Genomic DNA, 24,777 nt, shown 5'->3' with positions numbered 1-24,777 from the left:
CAATTGAACCATTTGTCAATGTAATAATGTAAGAGACATAAATGCATTACAGATTTGCTTATAGTAAAATATTTAAACTGCACTGCCAAAAATAATCACGCTGTCAGTCAGGATTACTGGGCAATCGATGCTGCTCATCAATGTTGCGATATAGTCTTGGAAATTTTATTTTCTTTTTTTCCACCGTTTTACATCTGCCATAACCATGATAATATGATAAATTTCTAATAAAAAATTTATATTTGACAGTTTTTCATACTGCTTACTCTGTACTTGCAGGTCATAGTAAGCTAAGTCGTGTTATTCAATAAATACATAGATTTTTATAAAAGTATAAAACTATTTAGGAAAAATTGTTTAAAAAAAAAACTTTATCTATTTTAATAAACTTTTATTTGGAGGACAAAATTCTTATTTGGATTATTGAAAAATTCCAAAAAATTATATAATATGAGTATTGCTTGGACTTTAATCGCTACATTTCTGTATATTGAAATAGTAGTTGTCTTGCTTTTAGTTCTACCAATCGCCAGTCCAAGCAGGTGGAACCGCATCTTTAATTCTAGATTTCTAGCAATATTATCGAAACAATCGCAAATATTTTTTTTGGTCTTGATGGGGATGATGTTAGTATTCTTATTAGACGCTATAAGAGAAATATATAAGTACACGAATCATGAGGATGGGCCAGAAATGCATAGCACGCAACTATTTAGAGCTCAAAGAAATTTTTATATTTCTGGATTTTCAATTTTCCTTGTACTTATAATACGTTGTTTAGTGACTTCATTTTCCACACAAGCGAATTTATTAGCACAGTGTGAAGCTTTATTAATAGAAAAAAGGAAGACTGAAAAATCCAACGAATCAATTCAAACCAGTACTCTTGGTGAGGTGAGGTATTTAATTAAGGCACAAACTGTTTATAACTCAAGTTTTGTTTACTTACTACACAGACTCCAATTTACAATTTAAACTAAACTATTTGACACTTGATCGATAAAGATCATTCATTTGATATAATTTTAATAGAAATATTTAAATAGCTCATAGAATTATTAAGAGATTATTTTAATTAAAACTCAACAATTTTTGTTCGAAATTAATTTCATACTAATTTTAGAGCAACGACCTACAGGAATATGTGGAAGAGCTCACATCAGCTTTAAAACGTGTGGAGAAAGACAAGGAATCTTTAAGATCGCAACTTAAGATCTTAAGCAAGGAATATGACCGCATAGCGAAGAAATTCAATAAAATGTTCAATAAGCAAAAAAAACTATCAGTTTCCGATAGTACCATTAGTGAAAGTGACTAGACTGACTAATATATATATATAAGTTATAATAATAAATAATAAAAAATATTTTTAATTGTATTCAATATATATTTCTGAAATAAAAGTCACTTTTATTACAATTTGCTGCATTTCATTATTTTTTTTTACGAAAGTCGCAAATATAATATATAGATATAATTTCTTTTGAGTAGTAACCCAAAGGAAAAAACCTAATTATGCGTAAGATTTTCAATTTCTCGCGATATAGGTTATATAGCTCATCGTTCCATCTAATTCGATACTCGTTGCCGAAGCGTTCGAAGGGACCACAGATCTTCCGAAAGAATTATATGCAATACAAAAAATCTAAATATATAAATTTTACTCATTTTTTCAATCTGTATTATGACTGTTTGAATTAAATATAACACCGCGTAAGCTATTTAAATTAATAAATTTTTTTTTATACCAATCAAGTTCATACATTGTTCATATCTGCCAAAAATATTATTTTAACGCCTAAATCTACCTCATATAGTTTGAACTCATTTATAAGGCAGACTAAGGCTTGAACTGGTTTTTGAGTGAATTGCAAGTTAGTTTTTTTTTATTATTTTAAATAAACAAGAACAATATCAATAAATTAGCTCACTTCTTATTAGATTTTTTCTAATACGAGGATTTATCTATAATTTAAAGTACCATTACACTTTAAATATTATTTTTACTAGGTGAAGTTAATAATATTTCATTAAATTATAAAATCACAAAAAAAATTAGTTTTCTTGATAATGCCATTTCATGTACCTGAATCGAATTCCATCGTTCTATAGATGATAACAAGGATCAAACTAATCACATCTAAAGCAACATTATTAAGCCAGCAAACCATTGATGGTCTTTTTGCATGGATGATAACGAAGTTTTATAAAAATTTATTATTGTCTTCTATAGATTATTCACATTTATTTGGATCAAGCACTATAGCGTTCAAATATGCAGCTATATTTCAATCACCCACCGAAAAATAAATAAAAATATGGGTTCAATGCTAACATAGTTATATATAACTGGATGGGACCTACTTTAAAAATAATAAACCAAATTTTGATCGACTGGTAGTTTTTCTCTGTCTCAATTAAAAATTCAATACGGAATGTATGTATTATTTCTTTATATGAGTATGCCAAAGAGTAACAGACCTGAAATCTATTAACTTATTCGAATGTTTGAATTATTATCACACAGTAAACGATAATTTCATACTTGAATGACATATTCTTTAATAACAAATTCAGATTTTATTTTTATTCAAATTTTTTGTTACCAAAAATTCTTATACTCCATATTATTGTATATTAGTGCTAGTAACTTTATTTTATGATATAATAAGATTTTAAAATGTCAACTATAGATAAAAATGTTCCTGAGTCAGAAGACGTTACAGAAAGGTAATTCCTTTTAATTCATTATATAATCTGACAAATTCTTTCTAATTACAAATCTATTCAGATCTTCATCAGCAACAGCCTTTTCTGATCTATTTAGCTCTAAAGGTCCAAATAAAAGTCCAGTTGACCCTTTAAAATTAAAATTAAATCGAAACAAATCATTAAAAGATATGGGTTATGATATAAATAGGATTACCTGGGAAAGCAATAAATTTCCACCTAAAACGGATTTATATAAATCAGTATGTGATTGGTTCAAAAAACCTGAGAGTAGCGACATGACTATTAATATCGATAACTTTAATTTTAAGTGCAATAAAATAGTGTTATGGACATACTGCAAATACTTTCGCAAGAACCCAGATTTAGTCTCTTTAGACATATCGAATGACTTTATGTCTCCTATGGAATTCCGTACCTTATATAATTGGATGCTTGAGGATAAACCAAAGATTTTTCATGACAGCTTGCTTTCCATGCTGACTGCAGCAATAGCTTTTGGTATTAAAGATTTAAAACTGCAATGTTGGAGCTTACTGAGTAATGACGATATGTACAATGAAGAAAATGCATTCTTTATGTACTTGAAAGCTCGCAAATTCAGTCTTCCACATGTAAGGAGAGTAATGCTATCAAGAATTAAGAAGTTTTTCTTACCTCTTGTGTCCTCTAAGGAATTCGTATCTTTAAATCTTAGTGATTTGAAATGTCTTATGAAAGGTAATAGTTTCGCGGTTAACAGAGAAATTGAGATTTTCTATTCACTCATACGTTGGTTGAGCTATGACTGGGATGAACGAGAGCCATATGTAACACAGGTAATGCGCTTAGTGCGATTTAATAATATGTCGTGCCCAAATTTACTGCATTTAAAGCATTACTTTAAAAGTGGAGAAGTCAATAGAGTTACATATCGCGATGAAATTCAAAACAAAATTCAACAAAACTTAGAAGCTGCTGTTGTTAAAAAGTCGAATCTTATATATGCTAAGGTGATGAATGCACGCAAGTTTCCAACTCGAAGTTGGATTTATGATAGCAATTGTGAATACCACCATAAAATTAACTGCCGTAATGCTAAAGAAGTAACTTATAAAATGTTTATAAATTATCTAAAGTTACTACAACGTTCAGGCTCATTTTATTGGCATGACTTTGTTTCCGCTGACGATGATAATATTCATTGTTGCCAGGTAAATGACCAAATCACAGACGAATCTGTAACTCCAACTGAATTGAACTGTTCTCTGGAAGAGCTGTCATTAATAGATACAGAAGTGTCCTCCACCACACTTACTAATACTGAGTAGCTATATGGGAACTTAATTTAAAATACGAGGACTTTCCCACTTTTTTTTTGAACTACTACTAATAAGTACAATAAATACAACAAATAATTACGATTTTGTGATTTTAAATATTAGTTTATTTTTATATAATTTTTTATTATTAAGGATTACTTTTTAGCAAAAAAGAATAATAAAAAATAAAATGAGTTCTTTAAAAATATATTCTTAAAGACCTCAATACATTTACATCAATGTCATTTCTTTACTCAGATATAGCGAGTAAAGAAATGACATTGATGTAAATAGTGTATTGAGTTCTTTAAGAATATAGATCACAAGAAGTACAAGATTTACTCGAATATGGTTTCAAATTCAGAAAGGTATAAAGGTAATTTCAGTAATTTGTTGATAATTTGTTAAAAATATAAATAAAATAAATTTATAAAGAGATTTTTCGAACAGTTGTGAACTACAACAACAAAAATTATTTTTATATTATTTTATTTAATTGAATTTTTGGCTGACCATACAGCTGTTTCGAGTATTGTCAAATACCCATCATCACTGGTCTTGGAAATAGTTCTTGTGTTTAATTATTTGTAAATAATTGTTTTAGTAGGAATCGAAATCGTGTCCTGCCAAATTAGAAGCTCAGAGTCAGCGCACCTTAACCAACTGACCCAAAGTCGTAATTGACTTTTTATGTTCGCACATTTTTCTGGAGTTTTGTTACTTTTGCTTCGAAAGATTTTTATTAACAAATTTCCTTGCTGTGTTTATATTAGAACCAGTTGTAGAATAATTAAATTAATTAAATAATTATATTTTTATTTTTAGTTGTTAAATTTCGATACTATTCTGTTTGTAGAGGCATTATTTGTTGCAAGATTTATATATTATTTCTTATGTATAGAACCTAATCTTGAAACGTCTACATAGTACTGTATTACTTTTCAATAATTATTAGTCTTTTACAGGGTTAATAATAATTTCTTTAGAACAGAAAGGGAAAAGATATGTGTGGTTACTGAGGTCAAAAAGGTTCAGACAAACGTGTATTGATTACCATAAATTACGAACCAAAATATAAAAGCATTTCTCTTTCGTAAATAAATGTGGAAATATAACCACATATAATAGAATTAACTGCAATACTGGTAATTTAAGTAAAACCACAACAGAATTTAGTGTGCATTTCATACAAAATGGCAAGTCACACGTTCATTTTGTACTTACCCCAAATTTTACTCGTATATTGCCTGTGGCTATTTCACTCACCAGTAAGGAAAGGTCACTGTACTTCATGAGTAACTTGCAACAACTGTGCTAGTGTAAATCTTTATTTAGACATTTGAAATGGAACCTGATAAATATTTCTACAGCCCTTAATAGTAACACTATATATACTCGCTGTAAAAAAATAATTTTAAATTAATTTTTAAGGTAGTAATGTAATTTTTTTAAATATATATTTATAAACAAATGTTTGGAATTTACAAATATCTGTATAAATATCTGAAACTTCTGTTTTTATTTGCACGGAAGGTAAGAGTTCAATGTACCTTTTATTTTATTTTTCTCTTGAGTTTAATAAGAAAATTGTCGGAGTTCAGTTTGACACGTGACAGAAAAAATCTTTACAATGTGACGTGCTTTCCTTACAAATTCAATTCGATTTTTATTTACTAAAAATTTCTTTCTAATTTTAGAATAAGACCTGTGGCATAACACATTGAAAAAAATTGTTGCCCTTAAATACTTTATTAATTGAGTAAGAAAGATCCAGTCATGAAAAGTATAATATAATATTTTAAAAAAAGTTTTTAGTTGTGGAAAACTAGCTTTACTTATTATGTACAGAAATCTTCTTCATTACAATTAAAAGATTTGATGAATCTCAAAATTGTCTACAATATTTAAAGTTACATATACTAATTCTGTGCTGTGGATTAGAGTTTAGATACTGAGCAAATTGCATGCGATTAGAAATGATTATCATCGATAACAATAACTTCAGATACCACATAAATGCATCAGCCAATCCACCATACAGCCATTACTCCAGGCCTTATGCCACACACCACCCCAATACCTATTGATCAGTGGAACTCTGATCCCTTCATCATCCCTCTCTCCAACCGCGGCTCTTGTGACTTCGGTCACAGAGTCTAGTATCCCCGCGCTTGTGCAATAACCCCATCCACTTCACTAACACCCAATTTCCCTGCATTACATCCATGCTTTCTGGTTTAGATGAACCTAGTCCGCAAGGTATTAAGCGTCGTGCTCTAATCTCTCCCTCTCTTGATAACTGGAATCGGGTTGTATCCGCTGCATGCGGCTGCAATCTTACTTACATATTCATTCTTAAGAAGTGGTTTAAGTGGGCTCAAATCTCACACTCTGGCTTTCGATGCTTTCCTACAGTAAAAAACTACAGTAAAAAAAAAACAAGTAGTCATTGGATGAAACCTTTAATATAAAAAGGTGACAACTTAGAAATTTCGATTTGGTTCATCATATTGTCAATATTTAAATAACTTTTTGTTTGATTTATCCCTAAAACAGAATATAATAACATTGCTAAAGTACTTATCAGACGATACTATATGAGGCCGCATAATTCTCTTTGAATAAATTTAATAGTATAATTCTCATTTACTTTAAATTTGAGTTTCCTCATAAATTCAGTTAAATGATCAGCAAAATTTGAATAAAATTTTTAATGTAAAAGGGAGAATATTGTAAATTTCCATTTCCCGTTTCTGTTCACAATTGACTTTCAGTATTAATTGTTAAATTTGTTTTTATTTATAAACTTTTCAAAAGATTAAATACTTAATGAAAATATTTGTTTTGAAGTATCATTAAGACTCTTCACACAAATTGTTTTGTTATAAATCTATTAACTAAAATTTTTAAACTGGAGCTATTTTCAGACATAGTTCATTACGGCATTTACTCTTATAAGTCCACTAATTTTATTTAATTTTACATTTATTAGTTTTATTTCAAGAAAATTTGATTATCTCTAGTTTACAAAGTCCTCAATGTAGCTTCAACACCTTATAAATATCTTAACAGATCAAGCCTTATTCTTTTGTTAAAGGTATAAAAATTACGCAAAATATTTTATTTTTGTTTTATATGTAATTATATATATATATAATATATCAAAAAATTTTTATTATATTTAATTATATATATAGGTATATATATATATAATATATCAAAACATTTTATTATATTTAATAATTCATTTTTTCCTACACATAAGTATTGTGTAGGAAAAATTCTCATAAAACTGGCTGTTTTATTTTATTTTTATTTGACTGTTGTTTAAATTTAATATTTCTGCTTTCATTTTATTTTACTCTTTAGTCACTTTTATTAAAATTTTAAAAATTTCGATTTAGAATTTGATGGAATTTTTTCTAAGTGCTTCCCATTAGCTTAAGGTGAGCTCAGAAATTCTTGTGCAGTAAATGAAATTTCCATAAGACAACATAAATAGAACAGAGCGAATACTGTAGACTTGTAGACTTTGTAGCAAGCTTTATGCTTGATGCATATTAGTTCAGTACAGTGGGGCCAATTGTGGTTCTGAAAATACTTTATGGTTAGGGTTATTGAATTTTGGTTAAATATTTTGATATCACGCATAATACCACTCCTTGCTTACATTTACGGAAAAAATATTGCATGAAGAATTTACATTTTTTGTTGTTATTTGCTCGCGGTTACAAATCAAAGGAAATCAAAATATTTCCTTTAAATATCTCGTACGAAAGCTGACTCATATATTTTGTTGAAGAATTACGTTTTCAGAACACAGGATGAATTTTTATATTAAAGGTTTTACGAAAATTGCAATTCCATTTAAAAAGTTTGCGCCCTTGCCAAATATGTGTAATATTTGCATATTTATTGTTATCTAAAGGTTTGGGCTTTGTTTGAGTTATTTTTATTAAAATTTAAGATATTTTCGAACATGAAGTGATGGAAAAAATCTGAAACTCGTACTATGTATGAGAAACATATATTTAGTTTAGTTCTTGTATTAAAAAATTTTTCAAAAAGTCTACTAGAGCTTTTTTTAGCTATGTGTGATGTCTTCAATATCTACTTGTACTAAATATTTGGTATGCACAACATAATTTTTATTAATTTTAAATTAATAGATTTTAGGCTGACCATACAGCTATTTGAAGTATTGGCTAATACATGTCATCAGAGCATATCATACAATAGTTTATATTAAATAGAATAGTCACTACGGACATTGACATAGAAATGATCAACTAATTATTGCTTTAAACAAGCGATTTGGTTGTTATATATATACATATATATATGTTTATAGATTTATAAGTTACATCGGTTGTTTTTTTAGTTATATGAGAACATATAATAGCACAAGACGAAAATATTGTTGGAATAAAATATTTTTGGTTTAAACTGGTAGATAGTTTCTGGCATTTATTTTTTGAATATAATTTCCGGCATATAATGTCCGCCACGGCTACAAGTTACATGGTTCACTAAATCAATCCAATTTTACTTATGGCTTGCAATAAATATGAGCGTATCGTGCCAATAGCGTCAATAGTGGCATGAACATTGTCTTCCAAGGCTTCAAGAGTTGCTGGCTTGTCGTCATAAACATAAACACATCGACTTAAAAAAGTCTCATGAAAACAAGTCAGTATTCAAGAGGCTTTAAATTGCATGAATGTGGGAGCCAGTTAATAGGAACAATTCTAGAAATAAAGTTATTACCAAATCATGAAATTGATTTCGCATTAAACCGATTGTTAATCGCGCTGTATGGTAAGTTGATCCGTCTTGCTGGATCAAATGACAAATATCGTTGATGTTGAACTGATTAATTTTTGGAAACAAAAATTCAGTTAGCATGGCCGGATAGAGCTCGTCATTCATCGTAACGGTAGTTTCTTCCTCATTTCGAAATATAATGATCGATGATGCCGCCAGCATGTAATGGTGATTTTTTAACGGTTTGAGGATTATTTTTACCCTATAGGTATATGGACAATTTTGCTTATTGACGTAGCCATTGAACCAGAAATAAGCTTTATCTAAACACCATAAAACAGACAAAGTGCTCTATGAACTTCGCAAACAGATTTATTTTTTACAAACTAAATTTTCTCAAGTTGTAAGCGTTGTTTTAACGTTAAACGATTCATGATGAATTGGCAGACCTCACTGAATAGATTGTCAACACAGTTTGACATTCTCGGCTGTGAAACTATAGTTATCGATAGTTCTCAAAATCACCCTACATATAACACTCATTTAGCCATTATACCGGAGTTAAGCTATGGTTTTTGCTAATAAAAAAATTTTTTTTATTTACTTATTTCTTTATTGGTCTAATAAACTCTAAGCTTAGACTAATATTCATGATTGTACAGTTTCGCTTTATTTTTGCACATTTTAAATTTAAATAAATTTTTATTTTACATTTAACTTGTTAGAAAATAATTTTCAGTATAGTAACAAAGGAGAAAACCAACAGTAACGTGTACAGTAACCTAAATTAATTAATTATCATTTATAAATTGTTCTAATTAGGATGATAATACTTTGCTACAACCTTTCGAATTCATAGTTATACTTCTAGTTATGCTATCTTAAATATAAATTCCAGAAAAAATTTTTATAGTTTCGATAAGTAATATTTTGATTTTAATATTAAAAAAATTACAAAAATGATAGTGTAATTTTCGTTTTTAAAATCAATTATTATTTTCATAAGAGTTTTTTAAACTTTGGTACTTTAAGGAGAAAAAATTTAGACATTTAAAAAAGCTGATTTTTTTTCCTCAAAAAAAGACAAATAAAACTAATAAATGTTTCCATACATCGCTTACATAGCACTGTAAAAGGAACTATCTTATAAGCATTACTTTCGCAGCCATATTCACTTCACTCATATATTATACCGCTTACTTTAACATTTCATTCAACTTTAACATTACTTTTACAGTCATGAGTGCTTCATTAACATATCACAATGTTTAACGTTCCATTCAACTTTATGAGTCTGCAAACAAGTTTCCTTGATTATCATTGGACAGATGTTTTCCATCCAAGAAATGTTAATATTGCACCACAGACACTTGTTAACATTTTCAGAACTTAAGTATGTGTAAAGTGGTTTAGAGTTCAACATATCACTGTAAGAGTCATTGAAGTGCATTAAACTTCCTTTGAATTTGTCGGATACAATGTTCTTCATAACAATTAAAAGTATTTATTTTTATGGAGATATGATATTCTTTCAAAAATCATTGTATTATTTTTGAAATTATTGAATAAAATTTTATATAATAAAATTTTGTAAATCACAACAAAATGTATTCATACTCATTAATTCCATATAGAATATAATGACTGCAATAAGATATTTTTATAAAGCTTTTACGTATACATATTTACCTATTAGTATAAAATAATGTTCTGAAAGAGTAAAATAAATTTTATTTTAATTTTAATTCTACTGGTTTCATTCATGCAGAAAGAAATTTCTTTAATCATTACACATATATAAATTTTGTAAAAGCCATGTTATCTCAAATTATTAGCTAAAATACTAATATATAATATTATGAAAAGCATAATAAACGTATATTTATAAAAAATAATTTTACTGTTTTGAAAATTTATTTTACAAAAAAAAAATAAATAAATAAATAAAACGCTATCATAGTTTCCGCCGTTATTAATTAGTTTTGAATATCATATGTTATATATTTCATATTTAACAAATATAAATAAATAAATATTTGAAAAACATTTCATATTTAATATGTAATATTTATTTCATATTTATATTTGTTTTTCAACTTTGAAAACTTTAGAGTTTTTCCTAAGAAGTCTGGGACGGATCTATAAATATGTTCAATTTTAAATTAACAGTGTTTTGGTGATATTTGGGAACCAGCTCAAAAACCTAAAATGACAACCTAGAGATTCGACGAAATGTCACTCTTACAACGTATGTAACTTCCGACTAAGTTGGCAATTGATATATCGCGTTTTTTTCCATATTCATAAAAACTCACGAGGTTGTCTGCTTTGAATGGATATCAAACACCAACTGAACGACGTTGCTTGCTTAAAATTAGAAAGTTGCCCACTGGTACAGCTGACGGCAGCACTGTTGCATTTGGAGTAACTGCGCGAAAAATTCAAAAAGTCACTCACTTATCAAACCGCCCTCGTACAAAGCAATAAACAGTAATAAATAATGATGGAAAATTAATTTCATAGTTAAATAATTATAAAAACGCGAATAATTAAATAATGAAAATAATATGATGACAGTGATAATATACTTAAGTAAATTTGAATTACTACTTAAATTTATAAAAATAAAATAAAAACTCTTTAGAACAATGTTAGTCTTCTAATAATATATTTCTGTAGAATTTTCTAAGAATTTCTAAGAACCTTTTTGAAATTAGAAAAAACTATTATAAAATGTATATCCAACGTAAATTTCTCTTTTATTTACTGCAGCTAAACCCTTACTTATAAAATACTTGCTATTTGTGTATTAAATTAATATTCCATTTTCCATTACTTTATGTCTTAACGAACAAAAATACATAACATATAAAGTAATTACAAACTTTTTTTAACAAAAAAGTTATGCAGAATCGGTATACAACATATTTCACAAATTAAACTTATAAAATGACGTTATGTGAAGAGTAAGTTATTATTTTACGAATAAATAGTTCCTTTCTCCTTAACCTTGAACTTGTAAAAGTTCATCATTTTATTACTCTAATAATAGATATTAACTATTTATGAACATTTTGCTTGTTCTGTAAATAATGAGCGTTTAGTTGAAAAGAGCATTACTAGCAGCCAACAGTATTTTCATAACTATATAATTATTATTTTCATCATATTCTATTAATAATTGTACACTCTTCTGGAAAGAGAATAAAATAAAATTTATTTAAGGTTTCACGAAAATTTATTACATTTATTATAAATTACCTCACTTCTCAAGCTGAACAAGGAAGAGTCTTCTTACAAAAAGATGGTGCACAACTCCCTAAACTAGTGATAAGCAAGCAATTAGCATATGACATTTCGTATCCTGTTGAGAAATATTGGTGGTATATGAACGGTTTCCAACATTGAATTCTGAAACATAAAGCAGCCACGTTTTGTGCTTATTTTTTGTTCATAATGACGTTCTAATGGCACATCACACCACATAACCACGCATCACATATAGTCCTATCTAAGGCCGAACTAAAAGTGCTTTATTAATATGTATATTTATTTAGATTTTAAAACTTTTTTAATAAATAAAGGCAACATTTGTTGAAAAAGGCAAAGATGAAAAATGGACGTGAATAGTTTTAAATACACAATTTTAAGTTTTTATTTAACTCTTATGGGATGAATCGGAAGTGCCACTTAAACGGCCAAGGAGTAATATATCATCATTATGAATTTATGATGAAGATGAATGATTTCTGACATTAAAGTAAGTATATAGCGAAGTTATGCATATAACATTAATATTTATATTTTAAAAATATTTTAAATGTAAATATAATTTTAAATTTAATTTATTAAATCGTAGCTAAAATTTAATAAAAACTGAAATCCAGCCAAAAATTGTTCTTTTGTTGTTTATTATATGCAAATCATGAGCAGTGAAACATTTTGAATAATAAAATAAAATCCTTTTACAATATTAAAGAACTTCTTCTTATTTAAAAATATTTAAAATTTTTAATAGAAAAATATTTTTAATTTTATTAATAAAATTATTTTCACAAAAGCGACAGATTTTATTCCATATTTATGAAATACTTTTATGAATCTGACGCGATAAAAATGTTATGAAGTATCCCGTTGAGTTTTTACAGCTTTTATATTGACATAAATTTAAATAACAGTGTCCATTTTAAAAACAAAAAATTAAATATATTTTAATATTAAAGGTATTTATATGATGAAAAAGTTAAATTACTCACAGTTACTGCATTTTTTCACACTTTCAAAAAATTATTCATCTCCATTATAACGGAAAGTAAGACACTAGTATCAAACAAGGATATGCTTTTCGAGGTTATGGAAAATAATATTATTTATAAAAATAAATAAATATATTTATAAATATGAATATATAAATATATATATATTTTTTTAGAAAAAAAAGCAAACATAATTCAATGAACCTGAACACATGCGAAGTTCCTTAGCAAGTTTGTCAGTTTTAAGGAAAATAAAGAAGAAATTTAACCGAAAGGCTGATTGAATAGAAATCTGGGAGCAATGAAACAAAAATGTCAAAATAAATAAAAAAGTGAAGAAGTTATCTGAGGTGCCTTTCTATGCTTGACTAAGCAAGGATGGCAAAATATTGATGCAAAAATGTTTAAAAAGGCTAATGACCATTCATAAAATGAAAAAAGTAAATAAAAATAAAAAAATTTTAAAGCTTTTCTTTCTTTTTCTAGTACAAAAGGGAAATATTGTGAATGTAACATAAAAATTTTGATTTCTTAAATTTTTAAATTTTAAATGTTTTTATTTTGTACTAGCTGTGTCACAGAAACTAGATGACTTCTTCTGAAAATGTTTAAAGCTTTGAGACTTCAATTTTAAGTTTTATAATACAACAATATACCTACTTAAAGATATCGATTGAATTGGTTTATGATCTATAACATAAATTAATGTATGATATCAGAGTATTACAGAGTATTAGAATTGTTGCTACTATAACATTTGTTATAAATATTTTCACAGCTTATCAATTTCTATTATACAGTTTATTTGAATTAATATTTAATTAATCTTTATTATTATTATGTTGAGGAAAGTTGAGTTAGTGCACCTGAGCCCTTTTACTCTATATTAACTGCGAGGTTTCTTCAAAACCCCTCTTTGTGCCTTGACTGGATTATTATTTATCTGATCATCAGACTAAGTAATAATTGATCTCAGATCTGCATACCTTCCCGAGAAGCCTGTAATTATTCTGAGATTTGATAACGCGGTGTTAGAACTAGTCTTTAGTTTATGTTAATCCAACCCAGATATTTTTTAACTAATTTAAAAATTTAATTGATTAGTTTATTGGTTTGATGGTACCTATACAACTGCTATTTGATTTGTAATTAACATACCAGCCTCCGATATGACAAAATTTTGTATGAGAGCTCTTTAAGTAAAAATGTTAATTACCATATATATCACTCTATATTATTTAGAATCTGTTCGATTTACCGATTTTAAAAAACATTTGATTTTAAACTTTTTTGTATGGTGACAAACCTAAGTATTGACTTTAAATAAAAATGTTATAGGTTACATCCGTGCCTTTATATGACAACTACGTAGTTAAATATCATCCAGTTGGGCAGTTTGGGATATAATAGAATTTAAACAATTTCTATGTGACCTCCGTAATTATTGCTTCCTATTATATTATGATTGATAAACAGATATGGTAACTCTGTAATAAGATATGAAATGAATTCTAAGGCTTTGCTCTTCGAAAGATATCACTAAAACTAAACATGAATGAGTTGTAGTGAATTGATGAAATTCTGATAAACTGAAAGAAATACTGTAAGTCACTAAATAAATTCAATAGTATACGATAGAATATACCATTGAATTTCATTTCAGTGATTATTTCTTTGAAAAGAGCTTTTTAAATATATGGTATAATAATATTTTAATTTAATAACACTCCCCTATTATTATATATTCGGATAGTTAGAAAATCTTATGGTTGCTCTAACCATAAACTACTAAATTTGAGTTGATACTGATATTCTATTGATACGACGGTACTAACTAACGTCTAAAGTGAGACTTTAGACTTTACACCATAAAATTTTATAAGATCCGTCAAAAACTATTGGATACTCAATTTTAGAATGAATAATTCAATGATAATGACTAACGTTCTAAGTGAGATTTTAGACCTTTATTATAGGATGGCAATAGTCCAGTAAAAACATAGTGGAAAAATTTCATTAAAGTTAAAAGTTCAAATTCTTAATAAGTTAGTGATACAATCATATATATTATTTTTGTAAAATAAAACATTGTGTTTTAATTAGTAAAATAAAATACATTTAAATTTGAACTAATTATTTTCATATTTTATTGCATTCGGTTTTATTTCCATAATTAGTCACGTATTTTTTATGTCTCAGGACTATGACCTGCACAAGTCAGAAACCTTAAAAGTTTTTGTTGAAGCTATCAACGTTTTAATTACATTGAAATGAATTAATAAAATAACTACTGAAAATAAAAACGTGCTTCTCTAACATATTTGATTTCTAAACTAAAAAGCAGTAAACACGTAAAATATTCCGACATGGACAATATAAAAAGGACTTCCCTATCATTAAGTTGAAGAAAAAATTTGTTTCTTTAATCAAAGAAATATTTAAGATTAATATTATTAAAGCTGACGGCTTTAATAATTTTTATACTCTCCAAAATGTTTGTTTCAAAGTGAGTGAAATATCGCAAACCCTAAGCAGGAGCTTCCATATTATTACGACTAGATGAGTTGAGCCAGCTTTTTTCAACTGACTGTCGTTGTATATCTGTGTGAGGCACATACATATATTGCATCAGTCAATAAGTTTTCAATATGATACAGATAATATATGGAAACACTATCGTCAAACTCATACTATTTGTTAAGAATGCTATCCTGCAAGACACACGCATCAACATTTTTAATAAATTTTAATTAATTCATTGGCCACCGTAGGTTTGTTTTGGTGACCACAGATTTGTAATAAGATAACATAAGGTTTCAAGAAAATAAATTAAAAAAGTTAAATATTTTTTTTTAATGCGAACAGATACTGTTGCAGCTGAATAGTGATTTCATTAAAGTTGTGGAAACTCTACACTAGAGAGAAGTCATTACTGACTTTTCCATTGTATTTAAGCCCGGTGGCATAAACAACAATATATTATGCAAGTTTGTGAATTAATAAGTCTGTCACATATCGAAAAGTTATAAAAATCAAATCTTATAAACGAAATATATTTAATCCAGCTTTGGCTAGATGAAATACCTTCCGATATGAAGTAACGAAACAGTTTCTATGCCCTTCTTCAATGGAAGCAAAAGCTTTGTTTCCACTTAACCAATATAGCCTATAATATATAATAATATATTTATTTTTTTCTCGACAAGTAAATAAATTAAAGAAATTAAAATTAATTTACTTTAATATAGTTGTTTTTTAAAGATTTACTGCAGCTCGTTTGTAATGCAGAAAAATGCTATTTTACTTATAACTCTTATTATATTATTTATTCTTATGATGGAATGTTTTTATTATGTCTTCCATACGCGACTGTTTCATATAATATTAAGTACAACTGATACATTTTATAATAAGCATATGATTATTTATGTTTCCTATAAACTTCAATATGCTGTATAATAAGAATCCATTTACCACCTTTCCTTTGAAATCATTCCCTCATATGGAAAGCGTTTTAGCTGTAGGTATGATTCTGTATCGAAATAACCTTTGACGTCATCATGCGGTAATGCTCTTTTTATGTATTTCTGCGACTCTAAATAAAATGGCAAACTGCTTTTGTTTTATTATTTTTGCTTAAGAAACTTATGCGGTTTTATTACAGAAAATCCAACTAACCTCGTTGACTCGTTGCGTTGAAAATAATTCACGTTCAAGTGCGGGTCGAAGCTAAAAACGGAAAGATCCAGGATTTCGCCGTTAAGGAATACTAAAAATTCTAACATAAATTCTGTGATTCATGTTCAGTACACAGAGTATTTTATGACAGTAATAAGAAGCATTTGCAAATTATTATTTATTGAATGTTTTTCCATTTAACGTGTGCGGTGTGGTATTCACGTTTGGTGTGTCGATAAAAATAACAATCCTGCATGATTTCACTTTTATTCCTCAGTTTTGGCTTTAGCTCAGATTACATGTACATTTGTTGTAGGATTATTTTACCAGCACATTTTTATGAAAAATTTAGTATTTTGAAATTTTATTTATTGAAAGGGAAGTTTAAATAAAAGTTTCTTAAAGTCGATTTAAAAACAAAAACGTAAATACAGTGAAAGTTGTTAAATAAACTAAACACAAATTTTCAATAGAAATTAAAGTTTTTCTGGCAAGTTTTATATATGCTTAAATATATATTTAAATATTTTATTTTATTATTTTTAAAAAAATTTTAACATCTATGTTATATATATAATTAATATATATGTTTATAACAATTTAAGTTACAGTGTATACTCAAAAATGTTTAGTTCGTAAGCTTTTGATAATGATAATAAAAGTTAGTTAATACAACTCAAAAGCGTGCACTTCATTTGGTGAAGACACCACAATCTGAAATGCAAAAGATTTTATAGAAAGAATCTTACTTGCTTACACTTTCTTATTTATTTGGCCATAACCCGTTACGGAGTTTCGGCGTAATGCAGTATGTCTCCCCAGGTGCTTCAGCTGTGTGCACGCCTTCTCCAGTCTCGTATATCTCGCTTCATCATTCTGTGATAACGTTCATGCTTCTACGCGATACAGTACCACAGAAAGGATGTGCGACCTATAGAGCGTAAGTTTCGTTTGGCGAGAGAGAGATCTACATCCCTACATCCCATCCCTGACAATGGTGATCATCTGATCTCCAGGCTGACATCATTAATGTTCGTTACAGCGGTGCAAAGGTAGATGAAATCGTTGACAGATGCGAAAGTGTGGTCGCCAGCCACTAGCTCGGTAACCAGGCGAAACACATACCAATAGCCGACATATACTTCATTTTGTCCTCATAGAAAGAATCTTTTAGTTTTGATTGCCGATCATTGTTGAATTCTCTTTCGTTTTATTAAAACGAATTCTTTCACATTATTCCTACTTTTACTGTAATTTCCTATCAATTTGCGTTAACCTGAATAGACTATTTATTTTAAAATTGGCATATCTTGAGTACTAGTTATTGTATCGACTTTAAATTTTCAGTAGATTAATAAAATAATATACTAATTTTCAAAATTTTTTAAAGTTAAATGAAGTTATTGCAACTTATATTTTTAATCAGCGCTTCGACTATCCATTCGCTTATAACACATATGTTTTACTACATGTATCTGCTTTATTGATACCTGGTTGTGTCGGAATTTTCATGTTGATTAACATCTAAGCATGTGTGTAAAAAATATTATTTTCAATTCTCTTAATGATGCCGTAATTAGTAAGTAATACAGAGATTTCTCATTAGTGTGAAATGTATCAATTTCATGGTCCTTCTATGACAGCTATATTCCAGTGACATATATTAAACAAAACTATTATTAAAACATTTTCACCCAAGGTTTATGTTTCGCTTGGTACAAATGTATCAAATATGATAAAATCTACCGCTTGATATTTTTTTGTGAAGCCACAAAATACATTACCCAGTACTGATTTAAATTTTTTACTACAAATATTACAACATAAGTAAGAAAAAAACATTTCATTTAAAAAATTTGAAAAAAAGTGTTACTTATTGCATCAGAAGTAAATAAAAACAAATTAAGCACTTACCACGGAAACGAGCATAACTTTCTTAATAATAATATTCATTATATTTTTGCGGAAATTCTTTTCTTTCAAACATATCCTGTTTCGCTGAATTCGCTTAAGGATAATTAAATGGATGGTATAAAAAGCACTCAATTAAAAAAATATTTAAATTTATTTAAAATTATGTGCTTCCCAGTTCGTACATGAAGAATTTTAAATAAAAAGAATTTTTGGTACGAGTAATTTTTTATAGCAAAAAAAAACTAAAAGCAAGTTTTAAACGCATTCCGAGAACTATTTTTCTTGGTAGTTTTCATTTTGTAAAGTGAATTTCTTTTTAAAACTGTAAGAATTTTTACTTTAACGAAGAAAATTATTCCAGAATTTTATCACAACCTCTTAAAATAATTAAACTTAAGTTTTTATATAAAAGTTATGAATCTAGCATGTTTGGAGAACATTTACGTATGCAAATTTAACTGAATTATAATTATTAAATAATAAAATTGCGATATCGGTTAATTCTAATGCTAAAAATGTTGTTAAAATATCATAAATCTTAAGTCTTTTGATTAAATCCATCCTTTAATCTCTTTTATTTTGAAATGGGACTCCCACGGTGGATTATCCGGGATCTGTTCTGTATGCATTTCTGAGAGATTTCAGTAAAATCTAATAAATTCAGTAAATTCCATCTACTGCAAAAAAATCACTCCATACCGGCATTCCAAAAAAAATCTTTTTTAGCCAAATATAAGAAAAATACTTTATATGACAATAAAAGAAAATATTTCAGCAAACAACGAAGGATATTATTTGATATAAACACAAAGAAAAATATTTCTCCTAATATATTAATTAATTCACTCATTCAAAAATAAAGCTACGTTCTGCTGTGGAAGTAAGCGAAAGCCCAGTTGTTAGAAATTTGTTTTTATATTCAGATAACTGTGTATCTGTGATGAAAAATTATGTATCTATTTTTTTGTCAGTGTAGCATTAACTATGTAAGATATTCTAACATTTGCATACTGTGCGCAAAGAAAAAAACTTATTTATTAGTGCAAGTATAATGCAGTTATTTTATAACACACGGATTATCTCTGAATGTTTTCAATGCAAGTCCTGGATTCGTAAAGAAAACTCAACATTCTTAATCGCATCACATTTGGTCAAATATATTTGTTGTTCAACATATAAACATTTACTGAAAAAAAATAAAAATTTTGATGATTTTCATTGCAATTGAATTTTATTTTCTTTTCATCAACAGCCCAAAAAAGGATCCACTTTGTCCATTAAGTTTTGTAATGCAAATACTTATTTTTTTAATACAAAACAAAATTATTTGAGTGTTTCTTGAAATACTTTTGTACAACTAAATTGATGTTCTATTGAAGTTGTATTTTTAAACTCGATTTTTTATATAAAGCCACCAACATTTGGTTTATCGAAAATTTGTTAGAACTTAAGTCTAAGATTGTATAACAAATTATAATTAAATTTTACCTCAAGTGCTTGCTTTGAATATTGATTCATTAATAAAAATGAAACTTTAATTATTGCAATTTTCAATACCTGTAACTTTCTAACGAATATGTAATTAAGTAATTATTAACATACAATTACTTTCACTTTTTGTTGGGGGATGTGTCACACCGAATGTAATCTGAAACCCTATTAAAAGGCCACACATCACACAAAATTTGCGAAATGCATTTATTTCGAGAGTATTAATGAAATTAATTATATGTATGTATGTCCATATGAATGTAATTCATACTTAAAAATCCAATAAGACAGCAATAGTATCATTTAATTGGGCTATAAAAAATATTTCATTGGTACTTTACTAACAAACTCGTAAAACAATAAACTTAAATCATTGTTGCCCAGATGTACAGAAAAAATAGAAAAGTGGGATTATTGTAGTAGGCAACGCAGTCATCATATTCAGTTCACTTCGACTACTGGTTACTCCCGCAGCTCTAAAAACTCTTTCGTGGAAAACAATTGTCATCATGAAGTAGTAGGAGCTATCGTAGAGGATTAATTTTTAGAATTTTAAAAACCGCTACAAAAATGGGATCTGTGAACTTCAAAATTTAGAGAGAGAATATTTATATTGAAATTGAGAAAATATGTGGCAAAAAATTTAATAACTTCTATTACTAAAAATCCGATTTTTAATATTTGTTCTACAAACTTATTGAGCTACTGAGTGTGTATTTGCGATTTTTGTTAAAATTATTTTAGTAATTTGTCAATATTTTTTCTTAAATTGTTTTTAATAATAAGTTAAACATCTGGGAAGACATCTACCATTAAAAAGTTTCTTGATGTTAATGAAATATAAATTAAATTTTTTTCTGAGTCTTAAGATTCTAGAAATTGGTGCGTCCCCTTTAAAGTTAAGCTAAAACATAAAAAAATGGAGCAAAAAAAGAAGAAAATATATACCAAAAACGAGAAAGGAAGCAATCAATTCCTAAGGGCGCCATTTGTCATTTGAACTGCCGTATCAGTGAAAGTACTGAAGTGTAAAAAGCGAAAACACGCAACCATCAATGAACACAAGAGAGAAATAAAAAGTGAAAGTTATACGAAAGAAAATGAAAGTTAAGCAAACACTTCGGCACAGATATCGTATAATTTTCTTAAAGATTTCCTAATGGAAATAAAATTATGTATGTTAACTTAAATATGTTACACTTATATATATATATATATTCTTTAGATATATATTTTTATAATTTGTTTTAAAACAATTTTTGATCAAATTTTAAAAAAAAAAAACACCTAAAATATTTTATATTGACCAAGACATCTATACCTAACTATCAACATCCTGTATTCTTCTATATATTGTAAAAATAATTTACTGAAATATTTTATCCTTTTAATATAGATTGTTCTTTGAAAAATCTTCTTAAAATTTTTTTTGTACACCAATCAATTCCAATTTGTGTCTTTTGAAGTATATTTTGTGCAAATACCAAAAGAAAAATATTAAGTTTTCCTCTCAAAAAATTGAACTTAAATATAAACTGAACAAGTTTGTACCATTACATTTCATTGCTTAAAATGGAAATAAAGTCTTTCACTACGAAATGCCTTACTGTGCTTTTTTGCAATACCAACTCCATTTATTGTCTTCTAAATCAGTTTCAGTTTCTGAACTGTACTGAAAACTGAACAATTTTCAGTAAAATCGTTTGAGTATATTTTGAGACCATAAGTGAACACAAAAATTGCTTTTGCTTTAGAAAGATACATTTGTCAACCATATTCAAAAACTATTCCTAGCTTCAAGGGGAAAATTGCAAATACTACTTTTCATTTAGGTTTTTGATTGATAATCCGGTTTGCTTTCGTTCATTTTCAATGTCTTTAAATTTTCTAATATATTTCCCAAAAATGATGACAAGAAAATATTAAATGGAAAATTTCAGACGTGTTAAGTAAAAAAACTTGTATAAATTCAATTGATGGTACATTAAAGCTTCTCTCAATGGTCTAGCTAGGCTTGTTAGGGTTAAACTCATTTAGGTTCCTGACAAGCTCTTCTCCCTAACAATCTCAGATATAGGCGCTTCACTTGCTAAAGTTAAACTGGTAATTAAATAAAAATGCCTGAGCAAAGCCAAGCAATACTGAGCTGATACCCCTGATAGTCAGATATCTAAATTTACTTAGTTTAATTTAGACAGGACACGAACTAGTCAGCTATTTCAACTAAGGCGGAACCTGCTCAGCATCACGGTATCTATACTGACGGGACACTACGAAATAGGTCTACCCTATAATGATTCTTGTCAAGGTTGTGGCTCTGACGATGAGGAGGAGAACGTGGCCCATGTTATGTGGTAGTGTCCTTATTAAACTAGAAAAAGATCAAAAATTTTTGGATCCCCTTTTCTAACCTATCTGAATGAGTTGTCATCCTGAAATGTTAGGGATCCGGCGAAGTTTATGGAAGCGTCAGATTGGATTTCCTTTACCTAATGGGGGAGTCGTTACCTTTTTCATCGTTGGATATACACTGATTTAAATTTATATGCGTATCAATGCTATTCCTGTGGTACCACAATGGGCCATCATTTGTGCTTAAGTGGGCTTTATTGGAAACAAGACCGCCACTTCAAACTACATACCTATATACATGAAGGCATAATATAAGTTGCTACAGTTTTGAACAATCTGTTAAAACTAAAAGTTTAAGTTAAAAAAAATAGTCAATATTTGTCAAGTAAACGACTTTAAACACTTCTTCTGATGTGAATAATTACTTTTATATGTCAGTCACTTTTTTTAAATTTATTTTTCAATTTACTGATGAAATCCATTATTGTGTACTTTTTGGGAAAATGCTTTAAAATCGTGTGTAACTACCAGAGGCAATAAAGTTGTAGTTTAATTTTAGAGGACCTTAACCTGAATAATAAAATATAACAGAATTAAACCTAATAGAATGAACATCTAATATTTATAATAGTTTAAGAACTTTATACGCCATATACAGCTATAAGTTTCTTCTAAAAATTGTTGAACTTCTGTTACCTTGTTCCTATTTATAACACAGATGAAAGATGTAATTAAAATCTGTTATTTGTGATGGAACTTATAATAAAATACTTGTCCAATTAAAAGAACAAAAGGAAAATATAAAACATTGCTTTCTTGCCACTTTCGTTTTAGCAATCAATTACTTAACCATAGCTGCGGATACAGGCGTGAGAGTACATAAATTATTGCGACTTTAATTAATATTTTTAATGAATTTAATTTGCACACGCAAGTTTATTTTACGCACGGAAAGCAAATAATTTTGGTTTAATAAATCGTACCTTACACCAAATGTTCCTATTAAGAGCTAACATGATGACGTCAGTTTGACAAATTCTTCCCCTGCATAATATTACATAAAAATAAAGCAATCGTAAAAGAGTTTTCCTAATAAAAAAGTTAAATATAATATTTAATGAAATTATTCTTATTAAGTTTTAAAAAGTTTAATGAAATAAGTATATATTGTATAGTCAAGTACTGTATAATTTAAGTTTTTGCAATTATATTCTATATGTTTTCAGTTTACAGAATCTATTTCTAACATTATTTCCATAGTAAACAAAATCTTCAATTTATACCTATCTAATTTTAGACCTTCTGATACTGATGTGAAACCCATTTTGATGTATATATAGGTGTATTGTTTTATATGTAGTAATTCAAAACTAGTAATAGTGGACGATAAAGCCCAGAACTCAGTATAATCGATACTTGGTACAGTTACTCATTTTACTGTATTACATTTTACGATATAGTTACCTAAAGATTAAGTTTTCTCAAGAAAAGTAAAAGAAAATGATTTATACATTTTTTTCATAATATTTTAGATGAATGTTTATATATTTGTAAATATAAATTGTGGATTATTTTCAAATAAATAGTTCATATCTGATACAGGTACAGCAGATACAGAACATTAAAAACATTATTGAGTGTTTAAGTTACTATATCTGCACAAATATTATACTTTAAAAGTAAAGTATATACAAACGATTTCACACTGAGATTTAATTAGTTGATGTAATCTTTTAGTACTAATATTAAATTAAGAATATCAGATATAACATACGTAAAGGAAATGAGAAAGGAGTTGCTTTTCAAGTCAACAGTCAAGAAATAGTATTTATATATATTATAAGCCTTTTGTTCTAATGATACAATGACATTGTTATACGGCATATAGTAAAATTTTAAGCGAAAATTTTAAAATCTCAAAATAATGATACCGATACAATATCATGTATAAATTGAAAAATTCTTATGCATACAATCTGCATAAAAAGCATTTAGTATTCGTAATGTAAAAAATGTGCATCAAAATCGTGCGACTTTTGGCATATGTTTGCAGCTAAAATTTCTAATTCAATTCTACTTCTACTATTTTTGAACCATCAACAAAATCTTCATATTGAACTGCACACCAGACCTAAGTAAGGCGACAGAAAATGCATGAGAGGAGTAGGATTTAACGCTGGCATTAATATATTGCAGTTGAAACTATGTTGAAACTTAAAACTATTTACTTGGGCAAATTTAATTAATTTTCTTTGTTTTATTTTATAATTTTGAATAGTTTTCACTTCAAA

The 24,777-nt window shown here is 27.7% G+C and overlaps 3 protein-coding genes across 5 annotated transcripts in view; all 3 read left to right on the top strand.

Annotated features, from left to right (window-relative positions):
* LOC119668633 (transmembrane protein 134) overlaps window positions 1–24,777 on the top strand; it is a 290,194-nt gene that overhangs the window by 241,278 nt on the left and 24,139 nt on the right. The window lies entirely within an intron of this gene.
* On the top strand, window positions 385–1,324 carry LOC119668629 (B-cell receptor-associated protein 31-like). Its single transcript, XM_038078205.1, has 2 exons — window positions 385–894; window positions 1,124–1,324. The coding sequence occupies exons 1-2, from the start codon at window positions 451–453 to the stop codon at window positions 1,316–1,318; spliced, it is 639 nt and encodes a 212-aa protein (XP_037934133.1). The 5' UTR covers window positions 385–450; the 3' UTR covers window positions 1,319–1,324.
* LOC119668628 lies at window positions 2,616–4,083 on the top strand. Its single transcript, XM_038078204.1, has 2 exons — window positions 2,616–2,730; window positions 2,792–4,083. The coding sequence occupies exons 1-2, from the start codon at window positions 2,681–2,683 to the stop codon at window positions 4,038–4,040; spliced, it is 1,299 nt and encodes a 432-aa protein (XP_037934132.1). The 5' UTR covers window positions 2,616–2,680; the 3' UTR covers window positions 4,041–4,083.

This window comes from Teleopsis dalmanni, chromosome 1 (assembly GCF_002237135.1).
Source record: "Teleopsis dalmanni isolate 2A chromosome 1, ASM223713v2, whole genome shotgun sequence".
NCBI classification, from domain to species: domain Eukaryota; kingdom Metazoa; phylum Arthropoda; class Insecta; order Diptera; family Diopsidae; genus Teleopsis; species Teleopsis dalmanni.
The sequence above is the reverse complement of the archived record's forward strand: the minus strand, read 5'-3'. Positions and strand labels throughout refer to the sequence as shown.

Excerpts from the sequence above, each read along its gene's own strand:
- LOC119668628 (XM_038078204.1), top strand. The coding sequence starts at position 2,681 with ATGTCAACTATAGATAAAAATGTTCCTGAGTCAGAAGACGTTACAGAA. Across the intron at positions 2,731-2,791 it reads TCAGAAGACGTTACAGAAAG|ATCTTCATCAGCAACAGCCT; the intron begins GTAATTCCTTTT and ends AAATCTATTCAG.
- LOC119668629 (XM_038078205.1), top strand. The coding sequence starts at position 451 with ATGAGTATTGCTTGGACTTTAATCGCTACATTTCTGTATATTGAAATA. Across the intron at positions 895-1,123 it reads AAACCAGTACTCTTGGTGAG|AGCAACGACCTACAGGAATA; the intron begins GTGAGGTATTTA and ends TACTAATTTTAG.